The 21,759-nt window shown below is 35.5% G+C and overlaps 1 protein-coding gene across 1 annotated transcript in view; it reads left to right on the top strand.

Annotated features, from left to right (window-relative positions):
- The window catches only part of LOC107309909 (dynein heavy chain 5, axonemal-like), a 141,341-nt gene that overhangs the window by 870 nt on the left and 118,712 nt on the right, over positions 1–21,759 (top strand). Inside the window, exons 3-21 of the mRNA XM_015855081.2 lie at positions 1,066–1,166; positions 3,308–3,496; positions 3,601–3,675; positions 4,440–4,526; positions 6,312–6,383; positions 7,599–7,700; positions 8,859–9,045; positions 9,817–9,982; positions 10,079–10,172; positions 10,877–10,975; positions 11,856–12,037; positions 13,302–13,421; positions 14,168–14,369; positions 15,428–15,523; positions 17,255–17,428; positions 17,514–17,603; positions 18,780–18,935; positions 19,892–20,031; positions 21,381–21,532. Of these exons, the coding sequence (XP_015710567.1) occupies positions 1,066–1,166; positions 3,308–3,496; positions 3,601–3,675; positions 4,440–4,526; positions 6,312–6,383; positions 7,599–7,700; positions 8,859–9,045; positions 9,817–9,982; positions 10,079–10,172; positions 10,877–10,975; positions 11,856–12,037; positions 13,302–13,421; positions 14,168–14,369; positions 15,428–15,523; positions 17,255–17,428; positions 17,514–17,603; positions 18,780–18,935; positions 19,892–20,031; positions 21,381–21,532 (2,484 nt within the window). The remainder of the gene's footprint in view (positions 1–1,065; positions 1,167–3,307; positions 3,497–3,600; positions 3,676–4,439; positions 4,527–6,311; positions 6,384–7,598; positions 7,701–8,858; positions 9,046–9,816; positions 9,983–10,078; positions 10,173–10,876; positions 10,976–11,855; positions 12,038–13,301; positions 13,422–14,167; positions 14,370–15,427; positions 15,524–17,254; positions 17,429–17,513; positions 17,604–18,779; positions 18,936–19,891; positions 20,032–21,380; positions 21,533–21,759) is intronic.

Genomic DNA, 21,759 nt, shown 5'->3' with positions numbered 1-21,759 from the left:
TTGAAGCTACATGATCATTGTGGTCCTTTTCAACCCAGGCCATTCTATGATTCTATGGTACTTCCTGTATCATAAGAAAAAAATAAAATAAAATCCAGGAACAATATGAGCAGCTGATTATTTAGTGGAATATCATAAATATATACCACTTATTCACATAGGTTCAGTGGATACATGCATTTATGAATGTCCCAGTGTAGAAACCACAACATGCACTATCCAGCTTTATGAATAAGTACATTTAAGTATGTGCATATGCATATTTTTATATTTGTAGGGCCAAGTGTAGTGCTAACTCCAATCCTGTAACATAGTTCCTAGTGTTGAATCATAGTAATGGGATTAGAACAATTTTTCTGGAATTAAAATTAGTAATACGCTATAGCATAGTATACAGTGGGGCATATTGCATGACATCTCTTCTCAAAAATATCAACAGTGATAATAGATTGAATAGCTCAAAGATTATTGAGCATGGCTCCTCAAGGACATTACCATCTCCTTCAGTATTTCTGGCTGTAACTCATGGTCTTAGGTCCATTTTGCTTAAGAACTCTCCAACCTCATCCTCTTCTTCCAGACCAGGGAAATACTTAAGCTAACCAGTGTGCCCAGGTGGCCAAGAAGGTGAATGGTCTCCTGGCTTGCATCAGAAACAGTGTTGCCAGCAGGAACAGGGAAGTGATTGTCCCCCTGTACTCAGCTCTGGTGAGGCTGCACCTTGAGTACTGTGTCCAGTTTTGGGCCTCTCACTGCAAGAAAGGCACAAGCAATGCAAGTTTGTTACACATGAGCCTGGCTATCTGAATTTAGATAGAGGAGGAATAACTGGATGGGAATAGCAGGTGTGAAAAGTGATAATATTTAAATCTGTGATTTTTTCTGAAATAGATTTCTTCAAGCTAGTACCTTAAGTTATTGGGCTTGTTTGTTATATCCCCATACCCTATCAGTAGGTATTCTAGGTTTTCTTTGCAATTGATAAAAGCCATTTAAAGATTCTCCAACAGTTTCTAAAATTTTCTACTAAAGCTCACATATTCTACATCACTTCTTTTTCTCTAGGCACAAAAAGTAAATACCGTAGACTTGGAGGGGTCCTAAAGACAAGGAACACTGAGCTGGAATCTACTGTCACAGGATCATCTTGGACTTCTGTTCCTCTGGCAAGTGTATTCACTCTAATAGAGGTGGTGACTCAGCTGCCTTTTGCCTGTTAAATTTTCTCCTGTACAAGTTGCTTTTGAAATTATCATTGACAAAGTTAAACAAAGTTTGGCCTTATACTGGAGTTCACTTTATCTATTGACTATAAGGAAGTAGAAACACTCAAAAGCATATAGTGGTAGGCCATTTATTTTCTATGCTCTCAGTATGTGTTATTGTGCTTTTGTTTTATAGATTTATTTGTTATCTTTTTTCTTTGCTAAGATGAAGATTTATATTAAGAATACTTGAATAATGTCATATCAGTAGCATCTTAATATCTCACATTACTTTAAATGAGCAGGCTTAATTTGTGGAGGGAGTTGAATCCTTTTCACGCGTAGTTCTGAGCAGGCTTAATTAACTGAAATAATTCAGATTATATTAATTCTTTCTGGATCCAGTCACAGTCTAGCACAATTGTTAGTTTATTTTATGCTGCATCAGAGTGTTTTTCTCCCCTGTACAGTGGAAATAATACAAGCATAATGTACAGTTGAAATAGTACAAATATAGCCAGAAATAAATAGCCAGAGGGTAACTAAGGAAAAGGACTCACCAACTCTGAGGTCTTCAAGATAGGTACCCACCAGTGTCAAGACCCACCACAAAAACTCCACAAAGCTGCAATCTTAGAAAGAGATGCTACCTTAGTGGTGGTCAGCCCTTAAATGGGATCTGGGAGAGGTGGAGTCAAGCTCCACCCCTTCTGGGAGCACAGCTGAATTACCTTCACCTGTGCTCCCACAGCTGACTCACTCATTGCTTGCCTCAAATGGTTAATCAGAGGTTCAGGCTGTGAACAATTGTTTCCCTTACACTCCCCTATGCTGTGAATCAGAGGTAAAACATATTCTAAAATGTGGTAGCTGCTTCTTCTTCTTCTTCCAGAGAGAACAGCCACCAGAGAGAGTAAAAGCTGCATTGCTGTAAAGCTTTTAGAGAATTAACAACAATAAGCATGTATATCCTTGTTATCTATAATAATTTTACATTATGTAATGTGGGATTTTTTTGGCTTTTGCTGAATAACATTTGACCTGGGGGAAAGAGAAACTAAATACTGCCTCAAAAAAGCCAAACACAAGAGATCCAGCTGTTAGCATGAGGCCCAGAGATGATAAGAGACTGACACATATGACAGGAATCTGTAGAGGAGAAGGAACTAAGGTGGGGCTTATGGAAACATCAGAATGGTACTGACCAACAGTGATTGATGTTTAGGTGTTGGGTTTGTTTGTTTGTTTGATTGATTATAAACAGTTCTGTTCTATGAAGAGGATTGTTCAACTGTAGTTCCCAATTGAGAGTACTGGAAAGCTGAAGTAATTTGTCATTGTTTTTCTCCATTAAAGACTGTGAGTTACAAGAACACTCTAGGCATTCCAGGCACTCGCATTACTGGGAGCTACGTGCAAAGAGGAATGCTTAGCGTAGTGATGCTTTGACCCAAATCTTTTCTTCTCTGTACAGCTTCCGAAGATTAAATGCTGTTTTAAAAATATTAGTTAGCATATTTAGTCTGTTCACACTGTTATGAAGACTTTAAAAAACCTTTTGTCTGCATAAATTTTCTTCTTTACCACTTTTCTACTAGCTATATGTACTTCGTACATTAAATGTCAATTATTTATTTGTTCCAGTGGTGACTGATTCTATAGTGCATTCATTTTATTTTCCTTTCTGAAATAATAACTTGATACTGTATGTTAAAATGCTGAGAGGGTAGGAGTGGATCTGTTCTCAGATCTGGAGTACGGGCATTTAGAAGTTTTGAAGCTAGATTCATAAAGCTGTGATTTGAATTAGAGCCATTACAGTGTCAGGATCCATATTTGATTCTGAGGTCCTGTTCTGAAGTTTCTGTGGTAACAGCTGTATGCTGGGAAGTAATTTTGAACTAACAAGTTAATTATTAGTGATTTTTAATAAGTAATAGTGATTTTTATTTGTGCTTTCTCTTCCTTTGACATAATCTTTTACTGATCCTGCTTGAAGTAGTTAAGAAAACACCTTAAAGATTAACAATAAAAACCACTATCCTTAAATGCAATATAAAATAACTGTGGGGAAAACTCTGTAACAAACCTTTATTTTCTAGACAACTGCTAAGAAAAGTATAGTACTTTCCAGTGAAACTAGGAAAGAGCTTGCTAAGCAAGCTAAAGTCACCAAAGAGGAGAGAAGAGCTCAGATAGATGAAAGACACAAGTATTTGATATCAAGGTTATCAGATGGAATAGACTTAAGTGAGCAGCAAGTGGAGGAGGCCATTATTTCTGATGACAAGGTAAATATTTATTATCATTAAATTATTGGTATTAAATACCTTGCCAAATTTTCCAGTTCTTTGAAACTGCTTCACAATTAATGCTGTTGTAATTTTCTTTTTAGTTTCAACTTATAGAACAATTCTTTGCTCCTAACGGACTTAAAAAGTTACTGTTCTTTTACCAAGAAGTCTTGCAGGTATGTTTCTATTATTACTTCTGCAAAAATAGCATTTATTTATTTATTTTTTAATCATATAACTGTGGCATAATTCAGGAAATCTTAGTAGAGACTTTTTTTCTCTCTTTATGCCAAAGAAAATGGAAAATAATCTTAACCTCATTCTTTAGATGCTGCCATCTTGACCTGTATGTAAGCAGGAGAATGCCCTGTGGCATTGTTTTATACTGTTCTTGTTTACATAAAAAGTATCATAGAAATGGCCAACAAAATATGAGAGGCACGACTTCTCTGAAAGAAGGTTCTTCATTATGATACGTGATTAGAGATGCAGGCATAAAACAAAATTTATCCATGTTGTTGGCAGGATCCAATTTATGGAGTTCCTCCAAAATCTTGCTCACAGTTAGACCTTGCAGACTAGTCACATGACTCTTTCTGTGAGACATCTAGTTTGTTTCCATGGAGGAAACTGCTCCATTAAACACTTCATATTTGCTTTCATTATATATTTTCTTATTTTTTTTCCCTCTATTATTTTATTTATTTATTTATTTATTTATTTATTTATTCTGAAATAGCAGGATGAGGAAACTGTTTACTTGGTGCAGTCAAATTAATGCAAGGCTTATTCCCCAAATAAATCCAACTTCACAATTTCTGCCTGGGTAACACTGATTCACAGTGAGCTTAGTTATTATTCACATATTCAAATATGATAATGTATGTCTATAAGGGTAGTTTTTATTGTATTAACCTTGTATTTATAATCCAATTGCTAGCAAACATCACATGCTTCATTGAGGTCAGATGGGTCAACCAACAGTTTCCTTCAGAAGAAGTTATTTCTTACCATGGGTTCTACAGAGGTATGGTTGAAAAATTCCTTAGTTGACATTGGAAAGGAAAATGGGGGTAGGGGTAGATTACTGTAATAGCTCTGCAGTGTTAAAGCAACTTTTTATAACTCACGTTCGGTATTCGAGAACTTAGTTCATGTTCTCCCCACATTTCTTAAACTGAGATTGGAATGTAGTGAAGCTGATCTGGAAAGAAGTGGTACTGATGGATTTTGCTGTCTCGTAAGAGAGAAAGTCAAATAAAACCTTGTTAAAAATTGCAGGTCTCAACATTTTTGTTGGTGTGCCGAATGTGGCATCCCACCTTTTCAGTGCTTTTGTATTTCCTTGTATTCGTGCTATAGTAGTGGTTCTCTCTGACAGTAGTGTTATTCCTTTATCTTAATAGAACATAATAATACTGCACATTATCCCAAAAATATGTTTATTAGTTATTTAATTCTAGTTCTTATACCTGCATCATTATGTAACGTTGAAGTATTATTCAAGAGTGTCATTAGGATTTCTAATTTGTTTTCTTTCCGCGGATTTCTTCTGGGAGCAATTAGATGAACCATCTACAGTTTTCTTTGAATAAGGCAGTGAGGTGATTTTTTGGTTTTGTCTTCCTATTGTGCTTACATTAACATCGTTAATGTGTTTGTTATAAAAGCTGCAGAATTCTTTCCAGCTTTCAGAGGATTGGTGAGGGAACTGTTTGAATAATGGGAGAGTATGTTAGCATAACTCTCTGGTATTGCTATGTAAGGGCTTCTTCGTCATTTTTCACAGGAAGTGAAGAATAAAAGAATAATCATGAGATGTGGATGAATTTTTCTATTTTTGAAGCAACCCATCATCAAGAGAACTATGACAGTACCACACCCTGAAAACCTGGAGAGTTTTCATTGGTTAACCCTTAAAATGATAATAAAAATAATAAACAATGAAAATGAGAAATGGCTTGTTTCATTTCAATTCTTGAATAGATTGAAAACAACTAGATTTCAAATTTCAGTGGCACTGAATCTCTATTTGAGATTTCTTACTGAAAAATAGAATATTAGACCAAAGTTGATATTTTTCTGCACAAAATTATATTTTCACGAGTTCTCTTTTTCCAGTAGAAAGCATTTGATGTTCTGTTAGCTCATGCACATACTGCCCAGCACAGTGCTATAGTGTAAAATCAGCTCAATGTGTAACAAAGAATAACACACATTAAGATGTACAATTGAATTGTATTTGCTGTAAACAAGACTCTTCATTCTTTTGAACAGTTTGTGAGCCAAGTCAATTGAAAGGGCTTTTCAATTTTTTTTTTAGTCATTTTATTTAATAGATTAAAAATCAGCGTGGTTTGTGGAACTGATTTGAAACTTACATTACTGCAGTCCATAAAAAGGATGAAAATTTGCGTTTAAAATATTCGAATCAGAAGTTTGGATTAATCTTCCAGTTCATTAAAGAAAAAGAAAAACACCATTTTAAGATGATTCCTTCTGGTCTAAGTATATATGAAACGAATTCTAAATGTTTGAAAGCTAAGTTTTCTTTACTGAACTTATGTCAACAGAATCAACAAACAGACAATAATGTGAATAGGTCCATAAATGGATGCTAAAATAACTAGACAGGAACATGTTATCCAGCAGCTCTCAGGTATTGCAGGTGGTGAGGGAATGGAGCATAGGAAGAAGTCTTGCTCACAAGCTTTCCCTGAACTGCATTTTCATATCAGAGATGTGATACTAGACTGCTCAGTCCAGTATTCTTTTTATCTTTATGTATTTTGGTATTTTGTGCTTTTCACAGAACTTCACAGGAATCTGTGCATTTTTCCTGAGGGCGTCAGATAAAGTTATAACAACATCAAATGTTTGCCAGGTTAGTCAAAAATCTTGCAGTGTTTGCAGTGCACTTAAAATTGTTAAACCTTTACTCACTCAACGAGGGTCTACAGGAATCAGAAAAGGAAGTGGGGAGTGTTTTCATGACAATGTTTAGCTGTGTTTTTAAAAAAGGTTTCTTTTCATCAAAAAGGTATTTGAGGTTTAGTAATGTTCTAATTATGACAAACGTAGCTATGTGCAATATTATTAAAAACAAAAAATAAATAATAAAAATTCATTAGTAACGTACCATGAAAAATAAATTTTGTAGAGGCAAGGAGTAGAGTCCTCGATGTGAGATCTTTTGATAATGAATGAAACTGAATTTTGGAAATGCTGTATTTTAAAACCTCTGTCTTCTAAAATATTTAGATATTTAATTTCATCTTTGAAATTAAAACGAGGGTCTTTTTTAGCCCCAAAAGCTTTATTAGGGTATAAGAAAAGTAGCAGAACAACCTTTTCTAGCTTTCAGAGATACCCATGTTTGCATGGGAAATACTTGCTGTAGTTTTTCATGAAGGAAGTCAATCCTTGTTGTCCAAGAAGGCTGTGGATGCCCCATCCCTGGAGGCATTAAAGGTCAGGCTGGATGTGGCTCTGGGCAGCCTGGTCTGGTGATTGGCGATGCTGCACACAGCAGGGGGGTTGAAACTCGATGATCATTGTGGTCCTTTTGCAACCCAGGCCATTCTGTGATTCTAAAAAGTAGACATGAGAGAGGAAAATGTAATAAGCCTGAAATTATCTTTTCAAAAATATTCATGCGCTCTTTTTAGTAATATAGGTATTTTCTTTTTATTCTTCACTAATAGGCTAATGTGTTCTATTTGAGCAGGCAAAAGTAGTAACAAAAGTTCTTCACTTAAAGTCACGGAAATTAGTATTTCAATTCCTGTCAGTCATGTGCTTTACAGCATTGGCTTTACAAATACTTGATCCAGAAGTGCTGAAGTAGTTTATAAGGTTCTTGTTCTCCTGCCCTGTCAGTCCTGCTTGGTTGGGAACCTGTCCAGATGGTTGTTTGAACTCAGTTATCTGCTTTGGTGCCTTCCCACTGATTTTCTTGTGGTCACCAAACCAAATTCTGTATCAGGGGACAGTGTTCTCATGGAATGTAAGTTATGCGGGATATTTGTACTGAATTTTACTGGAATAGTATAATGTAAAAGTTTACATACATTTTATTAGCTTTTGTTTCTTCCCAAAGGAAGTGAATTTTGGCATCTTTGATTGTTCTAATGGAAACATTCTTCAGGGTCTGGAATTGTTCTTGTCCCAGATCATGATACCAGCGCTTAAATCCCAACAGGTAGGTTTCTTGTTTTTCTCAAGAACTTTTGGAATTAAGGTTAGTGACTGCTCTATGTTGTGCATCTGATGAACAAAAAGCTGGACCTAAAAATATTCAGTTCTAATATAGGCCTTTATGAGAGGCATGCAGTTTGTAATTAAGTGTTTGAAATTCGTACAGTTATTGCTTATTTTCAAGTAATAGCAGCAGTCGCAACGCTTATGGCAGTGGCATAACAGCCACTCATTTTTAAGGCAAAACCATGATCATTTAATTCTATCTATGTAAAGCTTGGATTGAAAGAAGTATCATGTCCTTCTGGTAGAGCAAAAGATCTGTCCATAGTTTTATTCTAGAGTGTAAACAGGAGGCACTGTCTCAGCCAGGTTATCCAGCATCGTTTAGTTGTACTTGTTTTAAGGAGCTTGAAAGCATCACAGTTGGTTCTGTTTCTTCTAGAAGTACATGTTCAGAAGTAAAAAAAAAAAAGTAATAAAACTCAATGTCTTTTGAGAATGGTAGAGTCAAATCCTATTAATTTATGCTCCCATTTTCTCAAAACCTGGAGTAATAAGGTTGATTAGAATCTATTTTTTCTGTTTGGAAGTTGCCAAATTAGGATGGGGAAAAAACAATAAAGAAAAATGATTTGTGAGAACATGAAGATGTCTTTTATTTTTGAAGAGACCAAAATGAACTCGCACCCTGTTCAAAGCTCCTTTCACGTGGTGTCATATGGTATGGACTGTCCCTTTGGCCAATTAGAGTCAGTTGTCCCAGTTCTGCTCCCTCTGAGCTTCGTGGACCCTTCACTGTGGGTGGTCTTGGCTCTATGCAACACTGCTTAACAGAAACTATAAACATTGGTGTGTTATCAGCATTGTTTTTCTCCTAAAATCAAAACAGCATCATACTAGGCACTCTGAAGTAAATGATTCCATCCTAGTTAAGACATTATCTAACAGAATTATCAAATCAGTGCACACTTTGAAGTGTTTATGCCATAGTACTGATGAGCATATTTAGAGAGGTTTACTAATAAACCTTAGTATACCGTCATAAATAAGAAATAGCTTTCTAATAAATAAGTAATTTAAATAACATAAGAATGTAATGATCCTTTTGTTACTCTTTCTTTTTCTTTTTCTTTTCTTTCATTAACTGTTAAATAACTAGCACTGGGGAGCTGTGAAAGAAGGTCTGAAGAACAGCCAGATACAAGACTTTCTATATTCAGTCGATAGATTTGTGGACACCTTGTCATCATCAAGACAGAATCTGGAAGACAGAATTCAGCTTGCGGAAGTGGATATTGATACTTATGTCAGCAATTTACAGAATCCATCTGACTACATAACAGCAGGTAAATAATTCCTACAACAAAGCAAATACAACAGTGATGCCATTCACAAGAAAATAAATGTTATGTCATTAGTAAACATTTATTTTGAAGAATTAATTCATCTTCTATGACCTGTATACATTTTTCTGTTGACTCTTGGCAGATTTAAAACTGTCTAATCATAAAATCATCTATTCTGTACTGTAGTTCATTTGTTGTAATTAGGAAGTTCTTTCCCAGATCATGTAGACACTGGCCTCTGTTCATCCTGGTTTGCTGGCTAAGTAATTGTCAAGTTAAGCCATGCACTGTTGTGTATATTCTTTGCTTTCTTTGATGCTGGGGAAATCTTATCCAATATTAAATCCAAAGACTGGGACTCAAAAAAAGATGCACACACACACATGTATATATAAACATGTAAGAAAATAGGTGGTTATATCCTTTGAACAATAGCTTTCCACCATTTCTTATCACTGCAAGGAATTTCAAAGTGAAGTCATACCAAACCACTCAGTACTTCTGCCATCACTCTCTGCCCTGTATTAGCCTATGTAGGCCAACTTCCTGAAAAGAACTGATGGCTCTTAAGATGAGGTAGACATAAGAAATTTACATGTGCATCTTGTTATAATCTTAATCTGTTCCTGTTGCTGGTCAGTGATTTGAATATACTGAGTTTACATGGAGTCTTAGTATAAATTTGCCAAGAACATTTCATCTGTGTAGTTAAAAAAGAAGTTTAAGATTTTTTGGTACTCATGAGACTATTCTCTTTTTTGATTTTTGAAGGCAGTAACACAGAGATCACAGAGAAACTTGAAGAGGTGTTAACGATTTGGATCAAGCAGATCAGACAGGTGTTAGTGGAGAGTGAGCAAATGAGAAGGGAAGCTGATGACATTGGTCCATCTGCAGAGCTGGAACATTGGAAGTCAAGAATGTCATTATTTAACAGGTTAAGAAAGAAGCTTTGTTTTTTATTTTTGTAAAATTATGAATAAATATGAACTCTGATTCCAAGAGAAATTTAAATGTGTCTCTTTCTTCAAAGCCTTTTAGATGACATCAAGAGTTCAAGAGTAAAGAAAACTATAAGTATTCTTCAGGCTGCAAGATCAAAAACATTAAAGCAGTGGAAAGAGTTGGTAATTACTATGTGTTTTTTTTTAAAGTAATGCAGTACTGCATTTGTTATACACACAGAAGTGAGCACACAATGCTAAGAATAGTTCTGGTGTTTATGCTCTTTTTATACTGTGGTTTATACTCTCTTTGTTGAAACACTTTAACACCAGTGATCCTGAAGTTAAACAGATAACTTGAAAGGAAGTCAGTCTTAAAGATACTGAGTGGAATGGTGCAAAAGTAACACAACACAGAAATACAACAGTATTTTGTCTCTCCAGCTGTACCTTATATAGTCCAACAGTTGTGATATCTGAAAGTTTATCAGATTGTTTCTAGAATTACTGAAAACTGGCTGCTGCTTGTAGCATAATAGCTTCTTCAGAGGAGTGGATATCTGTTATCTAAAATTGTAGACAGGTCAGAAAACAAACTGTAAGCAGGGTACAGGCAGTTTGACACCTGAAAATACCAGAATGTAAATCTTCTACCACTTGTAAAGGTATTGTCCTATTTTGGAAACAGTTTAGGAAAGTAGTCATATCTCAAAACATCACCTAACAACTGCTTGTTAAAAAGAGATGCTTGAGATGGAAGTGCCCTGATGTACTCTAGGGAACTTGTGCCTCCATCAAGTTTTGGAATTGCAGCATGAACTGTAAAAGCACAAGAACATCTTCTGTAAATTTTAACAGTATTAATTCTTCTGTTTTTCCCCCTTCAGGATGGCAGTATAACAATTGCTGCCAATGAAGCTAAAGACAATGTGAGATATCTGTATACACTGGATAAATTTTTTGCTCTACTGTCCAATGCTTCTCCTGTAAGTGGTACACTAAATAAAAGCAGTTAACATGAAATTTAGACAAGGGTTTTGCTGATGAAAGCTATTTTTTTCATTCAGTATTGAACTCCTATGCTTAATGTCTAGTAGAGGACTTAACTTCTATGGCATTTGTGAATTAACTTCACAGATTTTGAATAAGACAAGGATAATATTAGTTATTTTTGTGTAGAAAATTATTGTAATTCCAGAAAATAATTGTAAGGCGTGGGAAAATAAGCAATAGTTCATGTTTTCTACTGCTTTTATTCTGCAAATAGTCACTCTTCCACCATATTGGACTTGACTTTTAGATGCAGTACTCTTTTATCCTGTTTTAGGGCAGTCATTGTCTCTTGTGATGGGTTCTTAATATATCTGACTTCCGATTTTCTGTGGGACAGAGTGAAACACAAATTACTATTGACTTTCTTTCCCCTTCCAGATTTCTTTTCTGTACAGATGTATGCAAAATGAGAAAATAACAGCTTTCTTGTACTTCCTTCAGCAAGCTAACTTTTTTTTGTACCAGCATACACTTTTTTTCCTCATATTTCTTTGCAAATTAGGCTACAGTGCTTTAACATAATGAAAATCATGGTCAAAAAGAATTCAGCAGCCTCTGTTCTTCCTCTGGAAAATCCAGCTCTGGAAAAACCCTATTCACTTAATCTTAGCCAATTCCTTGCTCTTTTCTGTCAGACAGAGTATATTAGGTTTCCACATCTGAATTAGATGTTTCAGTTCATACTGATGTCCACAAAAACAAGATGTTACAATCAAAAAGATCTTTATCTACATATTCCCAGAGTAATGACATTTTATGTTATGTTTTTAGGAAATTTGAATTATTGACTTTCCCTTTTTTTTTCTGATGTAGGTTACAGTGGTGGAACACATACCCAGTTTAATGAATGCAGTCTGTATGATCTACTGTACATCACCGTACTACAACACTTCAGAGTGCATGACATCTCTTCTTCTTAAAATCACTAATCAAATGATTAACACATGCAAGACATATCTACGTGAAGGTGTTTCTAAAATCTGGGATCTGGACAGGTGATGATTTTAATCATTTCATCTTCTTTTGTTAAAACTAGGAGTTTTAATCACAGAATCACAGAATCACAGAATTGTAGGGGTTGGAAGGGACCTCTAGAGATCATTGAGTCCAACTCCCCTGCCAAAGCAGGCTCCCTACACCACATCACACAGGTAGGCATCCAGGCGGGTCTTAAATATCTCCAGAGAAGGAGATTTAACAGCTAAAGGAATCAAAATTATTAAAAGGTAAACTTAATTGCCACTGGTTCTCCTACCAGGCCCTCCTTCCCATGTTAATTTGAAGCTAGTGACTACTCATTTTATGTAGAATTAAGTATTCTGCCAAATCATACATACAGTGTGTTGTGAAAAACCTGTTGCTAAGTTGCATGTAACGTATATCAGTATACAATACTCAATATATTGTCTCAGTGGCCTTTTTGGACCAAAACATACTTTAGCTGTTAGAACTTGGAGCTAAGATTCTTCAGAAATAAACTCCAAGGACAGACTGGCAAAGGTCCATCTGAATTTATGTTTTGCCTTCAATGAACAGTAAAGTCAGTTTGAGAAAGGGGATAATATATACCAGGATCATAATTACAATTCAGCTGTACTCTGGGTTGAGGTATGTGGATGACAGAATGTCATTCAAACTTGTATTTACTATATTTACCATACGGTGCTATATGGGGAGGACATGAGGAGGATTAATGTTGCTAAAGAGGCACCTTAAAGTTAAAAAGATAGATGTACAATAAGTTTGCTACTTAGATATGTTTAGAGACTAATTTTGTACTTCCTTTCTGTTGTGATTGGTAGAACTATTGGTATAGCAAGAGCCACGGTATTAGAGCAAATACTAAGCATGTGTTGAACCTCAGAGAAGGGTGAAAATGAACATGACATCTCAAGTTAGCAACTAGAAAAGTAATGATTAAAACTATCTCTTGAAAACTCAATCAAGATTATGGTTACTGAAGTGAGAAAAAAAGACATTACAAACTTCATCAATGCATAGGTAGTCAAGTGTAGTCAAGTCAAAGATGACACAAAGTTAACTGTCTGTGAGACAAAAAAGTAAATCTGACGGAAAAAAAAAAAAGAATTCTTTCAGTGTTTTATTGTGGGTAAATGGCAGTTTTCAAAAGTTGCCTACAATCAATTATTTATAATTTTTTATTCTTATTTTGCCACCGTACTTAAATATTCTGTTTTAGTTTATGTTCCTGTACAGCTCCTTCATGATGATTTTGTCTTCTGTGCTTTGTTTGCCCAGGGAAGAATTGCTGAAGAGGATACAGCAATGCATTTTCCTCAAAGAACAGTACCAAACATCCTTTCAGAGAATTAGGGAGAAGCTAAAGGAAAATCCAAGTGACAGACAGTTTGATTTCAGGTACACAGTTTGCTTTATCATTGAATCGCATTCACTTATAAGATTTATAAATGAGGTGTCATGGTATCTCCCGGCTTTCTGAGAAGTTAAATGCTCAATTAAAATGTAATATTTGTTATAATCAGAGCAAAGCTTGCAGAGGTTTTGGTGTTTTGGTTTTTTTTTTTCTTCTTTTTTTTTTTTCTTTTTCCTTTTGTTTTTCTTTTTTTCCTTCAAGAAGTAAGCAATGACATGTTTTTGCCAGTTTCTTGTTGATTTAACAGATGTCCAAGGGAATTTAGGGAATTTATGCATGTGATGGATTAATGCATGTGTTTGATGTGGTCTAAAGTCCAAAAAACTGAGTAACGAATTTAAATGAAAAGACTTCTGTTATATTTAATCAGCACTGGTCTGGGTTGTCAATCACAGTGCCAAAGGGGAGCTTTACCTGTATTGGTATTTCAAGCATAAATCATGTCTTAGCGTATTTTACATTCACATTCTGATCTCTCTTCATGTGTATTTCTTTCAAGAATAACCCCTGTGAAATATGGAAAAAGTTTTGTTTGACAGATATAAGAATTAAGCATTTTCTATGTTGTATTTGTTATTTTAAAGTGGTTTTTACTTGATTTGTAATTATTGCAACATCAGTGCTTTAATGGTGAAGTTCATAATAGTTCTGGAAGAATATAGGAAATAGGAAGGAGAAAAAATGATGCAAATAGATATACGTAATAATCTTGTTGCTTTTTTATCATCAGTGAAAACTATATTTTTGGAAAATTTGACACATTCTGTAAACGTCTGGAGAAAATTTCAGATATGAGTAATATTATGGAAAGCCTACTAGAGCTCCAGCGCATAAAAATAGAAGGAATTGAAGAGATCAATACTCACTTCCAGACCATTGCTACAAATACCAAATCGAAAATGTATGATGTTCTGGATCACAGGAAAAAAGAGGTACATGCACTCAGCATTTGTCTGACAATCAATGCCTTAATCCTGTGTTATTCATTGAAGTTATGCAGAGAAGACCAAATATAACTGTGAATATAGCATTTTGTTGCAGTAATAATATTTTTCCACAGTTCAATAGTTTGGTGTATTTCACTTTTTATTTCATGTATTTTTGTATAAAATTGATGAGTAATGGTACAAACTACATTTCCTAAACTTGTCTGTTTTTGAGATGCATTTATTTTGAACTGCAGACTGAAGAGTGATTTAGACAGGTCAGTGCATTAAATTCAGTTTAGTAAGTGCAAGAGTTACTTAATGTTACTCTATAGGAATAATAAAGGCAGTATCAATTCCATCATACCATTTCATGAGCATTTCAGAGGGAGAAATTAATTACGTCACCTCCAGTACTGAGTCACATGGATATGATTTTTGAAGAGCTTCAGACTCAGATTCAGATTTAAATACATACTGTATGTCCTAGAATTGAGCTAATTTTTGGAAATGTAGCTCAGTTGCTTTACTGGATTGACAGCCTCTCAATGGAAGTTCTAGAAATGTTTTACTCCCCTGGCTTCCTGAAGTATTGCTTGCAAGTGTGCTTAAATCATTTAAGTCCAGAGGACCTTTGGCTTTCTTATAGTAATAACCCTCCATAGTCTGTAAAGTGCTGTAGAGAGGCCACCGGGTTTGGTAATCTTGATGAGTTTCATACCTTTACAGTGAGCTGAGTGCTCTCCTGTGTTAGTGCTGGGAGTAGCTGATTAAGTGTACCATGTTCTCTCTGATGAGGTTATTAGCTTACTTTGCCTGTCCTTGTTCCCGTGCTGTCCACTGTGCTCATAACAATGGGGCTATAATTATATAGCCTAATAATTCTTAGTTTTTTTGGTTGCTTTGCTTAGACTATTCATGCCTTCATTATTGGTCCTGTCTATGTTCTCTTTAACATACATACTAGGCAGATAAAGCAAATTAACCAGAAACCTTATGGAAAAAAAAAAATAAAATAAAGCAACAGTACAGATTATTATTTTTTTCCTTTTACAATTTTCTAGTTTGATAAAGATTACCTGGAATTTAAGAACCAAATTGCAAGATTGTATGAGTCCATACAAGAATTTGTGGATTCCTGTTTCGAGAAGACTCTAACTGTAAGTAATTTCACAAATGCAAGCTCCTGTTCTGCTGTTCAGAAAGGCTGAGTATCCACAATTCCTCTTGTAATCCGTCATTACTGGTGTTGTTTTGTGCTATGCTGGGGCTGCCTGAGATAAGGTAGAAGGACATCAAGTGTACAAGAAACTACTGTCAGAATATGTGTACAAGTGCTGAAAGTCATCATCATTCATTGATGATTACTGCTAGTTGCATGTACCATCTTTCCTTACTAACTTTATATAGCCCCATTTTTATTTTTCTGGTTTATTTTCTTTTCTCAGCCTAATATTCTTCATCCCTCTTTGACCCTGCTGTTGATACTGACACACTAAAATAGTCCTCTTTTCTCTCACTGTGTTTTGGACTGTCATATTTATGTGGCTCTATCTTCTTCCAGCGCCTTTGGACTGATTTGCTGTTTATTTCTTACTCTGCTCTCTTGCAGTGTTTCCTGTCCTGTGTTCTGTATACTCACTTGCAGAAGTCCATAAGTAATGTTCATTTCTGTGGTGATTTCCCTATCTTTCCTCTCAAAGATTAGGTACCTCCTTTTTCCTTTAACAAAGAAAAAAAAAAAAAAAAGAAAAAGAAAAAAAAGGAAAACTAAGTTGAAGCTGTTGTAGAGGCACACGACATAATTTTCTTGAGCCCAGTGAAAGGAAACAACTCTTATTTGACAGAAGTTCCAAGCTTTGAGGTAGAATTGTTGTAGATAATTAAACAGTACATGCAGTCTGAGGGTAAACAGTTCTACTGCAGCCCATTCTCCTACTGCTGGAAAAGTCAAAGAGGTAAAGCCAAGCTACTGATCCTTTTTTGTTGTATGTCAGTATCGAAATGAAAGAGAAGTTTGAAGTGCAGAGGGAAGACTTCAGTTCATTGCCTCGTCAGATGCAAGACTTCAAGCTGGAAGGTCTTTTGTAGGTTGCCCATATCTATATATGCAAATATATAACTAGTCTGAACAGGCAAGCTCAACACAGAATTCTGTTTCTTAAACTCCTAGATGTTCACTTACTGGAAAATAGTACAGATTCATCAGCTAGTTAGCTTTTGTTTTCTACATGGAAAAGCAATTATGTGATTCCTGATAGAAACAAACAAACAAACAAACAAAAAATAATGGGAAGATATCTGTAACTATTAAAAAAACTGAATTCAAATTCGGTTATTCCAAGCATAGGATGATCTAAAGGGAAAATGGAGAATTTTAAACAAATGCAATTAAGTTTAATTATTGTGAAAGTAAAAGATACCGCACTCAGATTTTAAATTTTATTGTACAAGAGCATATTTAGGATGCTTCCTGTTGCACTTCGAAGTTATTCCTGATAGACTGGCAGGAGTAATGAATTAGTCAGCACTGTTCATTTATTGAGGCCCCGACAATGAAATGAGATGTAAATGAAGCAGAAGGAAAACTAGGTATTCTACTACAGCTGCTTACAGAAAAAAGAGTAAGGATTAGAGGGTCAGAATAAAATAAATGTTGCAGCATTCTGTGGTGGTTGAAGCTTCTTCATTAAGGCTATGGTAAGTATATTTTAGATGGCACAAAACACTGAAGTTCACTGACTTGTCTGGAACCATTTTCTGTGCTTCTTAGCAAATTACTTACAAATTTGTATAACTTATGTTATAAATAGAAATAACCAGGCTTTATGAACAGTGACTATCTGAACTATGAACATTTTTTGCTGTAAACGTTCCATCTTTCTTTTTAGACTGAACAGATGCTGAGACTTCTGATGAAGCTTGAACGAATAGGAGAAAATCAAATTGATCTTAATGAGAAGTATATCATTGTCCTTCAGCAATACAGTCAAGACTTAGACTTTGTGCAAAAACTCTACCAGGAGCAAAAAGAAAATCCACCTATACCACGTAATATACCGCCAGTAAGAATGAAATAAATGAGAAAGGTCATTTTGTCTTGGCTTTTTAAGTTAATAGAAATATAACTTTGTATCTTTTGTATTTTAGGTAGCAGGGAAGATCATGTGGGCTCAGCAGTTGTACAGAAAAATTGACCATCCAATGAGATTCTTTAAAAAGAAACCTACACTTCTGAAGGTTGGAAATGAGCAGGGAATGGTTTATGCTAAATTCTAATCCAAATTATTAACAGAAAGAAATTATTTTCCTAAGTTCACTTTTCTAACAATTCTATTCAAGCTTATCTAACGGGATATTGTTATTAGTTGCTCCAGGATCTCAGTTTCTTTTTGCAACATGATTATTCTGTGGCTCGGAACATTTACTTCTCTTGAGATTTTAAGCTGATGACTTCAGCAAATTCTTTTGTCCCTTCTGGGACTTGTGTTATTCCTAATCACTGCATTGTTGGCCATGGACCTATGCTTAGAGCCTTCTCACTGCAATACTTTATAATGTAGAGGACTGAGATATTAAACTTCAAATGCTTCACATAGCCATAGAATTTCCTGAGCAGAATGAGACCTGCAAGGATTACTAAGTCCAATACCTGGACTTAGTGTGGTCCCCACAGGACCACCTCAAATTCCAGTCTTATGTCTGAGAGCACTGTCTAAATGCTGCTTGAAATCTGAGACCTTTAAAAATCATCTACTCCTGCTTTAGATGCAGTGACACCTACAGCTCAATCAGACTGCTTAGAGCCTGGTCCAGCCCAGCCTTGAGTGTCTGCAAGGATGGGACTTCCACCACCTCACTGGGCAATCTGTGCCTGTACCTCACCACTCATACTGAAAAAAATGTCTTCCTTATAACCAATCTAAATCTTCCCTCATTTAGTGTGAAACCATTTCCCCTTGTCCTAACACAACAGAGTGTGCTAAAGAGTCTGTCCCCTTCCTTCTTACAGCCCCCTTTAGATACTGCAAGGCTGCTCTCATGTCTCCCCAGAGCCTTATCTTCTCCAGACTGAACAGCCCCAGCTCCCTCAGTCCTTCCTTCTAGGGAGGTATTCTATCCCTTGGATCATTTGTGTGGCCCTGCTCTGGGTGTGCTCCAACAGGTCCATGTTTCTCCTGTGCTGTGGACTCCACATGCGGATGCAGTATTCTAGATGAGATTGTTCTTTTGTTCTTTGTTTTACCCTATCTCTTAAATAGCGTAACATGGAACTTTGTTTTGTTTTCCTAACAGTAGTGAGGAAAACCTTACTGGAGGACATTTCTATTATGTTAGGTTCATCAAAATGATTGAATGGTGTCTGCTTTTCTACTTTTTTTAATTATTATTTTCTATATTTTATTTTATTTGCAGACATTGGAAATGAAAAAGGTTGCTAAGAGCTACAATAAAATGGCTGCAGTTCTTTTGGAATTTGAACTTATTTATTATAGAGCCTGGTGCAGGTTTGCTGACCAGGCTAGAAATGCTCTATATGCTTTCTTACTTGTCAGGCACCCAGAAACCAAGGTAAGTAGGATTTATTTTGTATTACTGCTGCACTGTTGAGTATTACCTGTGATACTTCACTCATATCATGCAAAGACAACCACAGCATTAAATTAATAAGGATAGAAAATGAACTACTTTAATTGATGAAACTGTTTATTTTTTCCTTTTTATGTTATGATACAATCATAACCATCTCCCTTCTTCATAAGCCCCTTGCCTCATTCAGGACATGTAAGAGGCAGTGCCCATCAAGTGCATGTCTGATGTAGATTTATCTACATCTTTTTATGTATTGTTTCATGTATTTTTTTTCTTTGTTAACCAAAATAGTAGTCAAACAAGGAGTTTTTAAATAGATTGCAGGCTCTTCTATAATGTGCAGCATCACTGTGTTGCCTATATTGCAGTCACTAATTTGCTTTCAGTATTGCTTGCTGAGACAGTTGACTTACTCTGCAGCAATGTGAAGAAATTAGAGTTAAAATGGACATTTTTTAAATGACTGATTCCATAATGGAAAGCTAGGACCAGATTTTCAACTTAATTCATCACATTATTAGCATTTTATGCCCTAAGAAATGTACAGAGAATAAACGGAGACACAACATTTCTCCTCAGTCTACAGATGGAGAAACTGAGTTGAGAAGGCTTCCATGGAGAACTAGAGTCAGACTTGGGAAGTCACAGCAGCCAAGTGTTTAGGGCTCAGTGAAGAAACCATAGGACAATGAAATCAGTGGAAGCTATTGGATGATTACTATTCTGGAAAATCTGGAAAAACACTTGTACAGAAGCCTGGAGATCTCTGTAGAAATTCCAACATGGGGATCAGCTTAAAAAAATGCTGTCTAGTCCTCTATATCTTGTCATATCTTCCACATGTAACAAACTGCATGCAGTCACTGAACTACTAAAATACTGCTTTGTTATTTTCTCTCCCTGCTGCTTTCCCCCCCCGTTACCACTATATGAAGGAACTGCTTGTAAACTTGGATCCAGTGGTCCTGGAAGTACTTTATGAAACAAAGTACCTGAAAAAAATGAATTTTAAAGTTCCAGATGTTGTCCTTGGCTTGTGTGCAGATGAAGAACGGATTAAAAGACATCATATGGAGTGAGTGAACACTTTCTGGATGTGATTCTCATCTGCAGATAGGAATCTTTAGCTTTGAGTCTGCTGTATGTGCTTTTGATTTGTTGTAAATTTTCACTATGATGCAGTTTAACTGAAATTTAGTTATTTTCCCCTGCAATTCCATAGTAATACTGTTAATATGCAATTATTATTATTAATATGCAATTATCTCCAGAAAATTCTCATTGCTAGAAAATGCCTATAAGCTTTTGTTTCATTATAAGTCTATAAGTAAGGATGATAGGTCTAAGAAGAGTCCTTTTTGTAAGGAGTGTACTTTAAGTAGTTCTTATATAGAAGTGGACGAAAAAGGACAAAGTTCAAAGAGTTCCATAACTGAATTGAAATCCTCTCAACTCCCCTTTCTATTGTTAAAGTTTTCAGTCTTTCACTCTTGAAATACCACATTTTTCATGAATTCTTCATGGACGGAGTGTTTCAAAACAAACCTGAAATTTCTAATGTGCAAATCAAACTCCATGTGCTTCACTCTTCTGAAAAGCAACAGTTCTAATATTTGCCATCCAAGGGAAACAAAAATGTAAAGAAATTGTTTACAATAAAAAACAATCCAAATTTATTTTCTATTGTAAAAAGAGATTTCAGACGAGCTCCGTAGGCAAAGAAGGAATATTCAGACACTAATTTTGCCTTAAGTAACATTGGAAAAATACTCTGCATTCTGTGAATAGACTCTCTCACTACACTGTTTGTAACAATATTTAGTGTTATGGTTTTAATCTGGCATAAAGCACAGTTACCATTTTTCTGCGGCAGCTCCTGTTAATAACCTGTTGTGTATCTTTGACTTCTGAGCTGCACTGACTTCTAATTCTTGTTATTGGAGCTCTGTTATGAAGCTCCATTGTCATAGAAATAGTGGTTCAGAATTTGGCCCCTTTGGGATTTTGTGCCCTGAGTACTATGAATCTAGATTTTCTTATAAGTGTCTTTTCATAAGGCTTTTTTCTTTTTTCTTTTTTTCCTTTTTGTTTATTTTTTTCCTTTTCTTTTTCTTTTTCCCCCCTTTTTTTCTGTGAGATAGGAAGAAGGGAAGAAAAATACAGTGTTTTCAATTTCCTTATTTTTGACTGTAATTCATTTTCTTTGGAAGAAAGTTGCCATAAGTAGCTTCCTGGAAATAATTATTTCTCCAGACTGGTTCCAGTGTTTGAAAGGAGAGAGAGATCTAGTTAGAACTAGGAGGGACTTTAATTTTTAACATAGGGTCAGGATGTGCAACTCGTACTAGCAGAAAATATGACTGGATTTCTGTGTGTTTTCTGTATCTGAAATAAGCACATTCTACACTTGACCATGTCTTACAGTCTTCAGAATCTATTGATCAATTACCAAGAGCATCTGAATGGAATTCCTGTTGTGCTGAAACCACTAATGAAGCCATTCATAGGGCAAGTTGAGGATGCCCTTGCTCCAGGCCTGACACAGCTGTCCTGGACTTCTTCAAACATCAATAAATGTATGTAGGAATATAAGTACTGGTAAGCTGTAGATGATATTGTTTGGTGAAAATGTATTGATGTGGGGGTCTGTAAAGCCTCAGCTCTTTAGCTGTCTTGAAAACTTGAGTGAGTAACATTACATCATATGATTAGGGCTTGTGTTGCATTGTGTTTCTGAATTACACACCTTTTCATTCACTGAATTTAAACTGTCACATCACACCTCTTAAATTGTTGTGCATTT

The sequence above is a fragment of the Coturnix japonica genome, chromosome 2, assembly GCF_001577835.2.
Source record: "Coturnix japonica isolate 7356 chromosome 2, Coturnix japonica 2.1, whole genome shotgun sequence".
NCBI lineage: Eukaryota > Metazoa > Chordata > Aves > Galliformes > Phasianidae > Coturnix > Coturnix japonica.
This window is presented reverse-complemented; position numbering and strand designations above follow the sequence as displayed.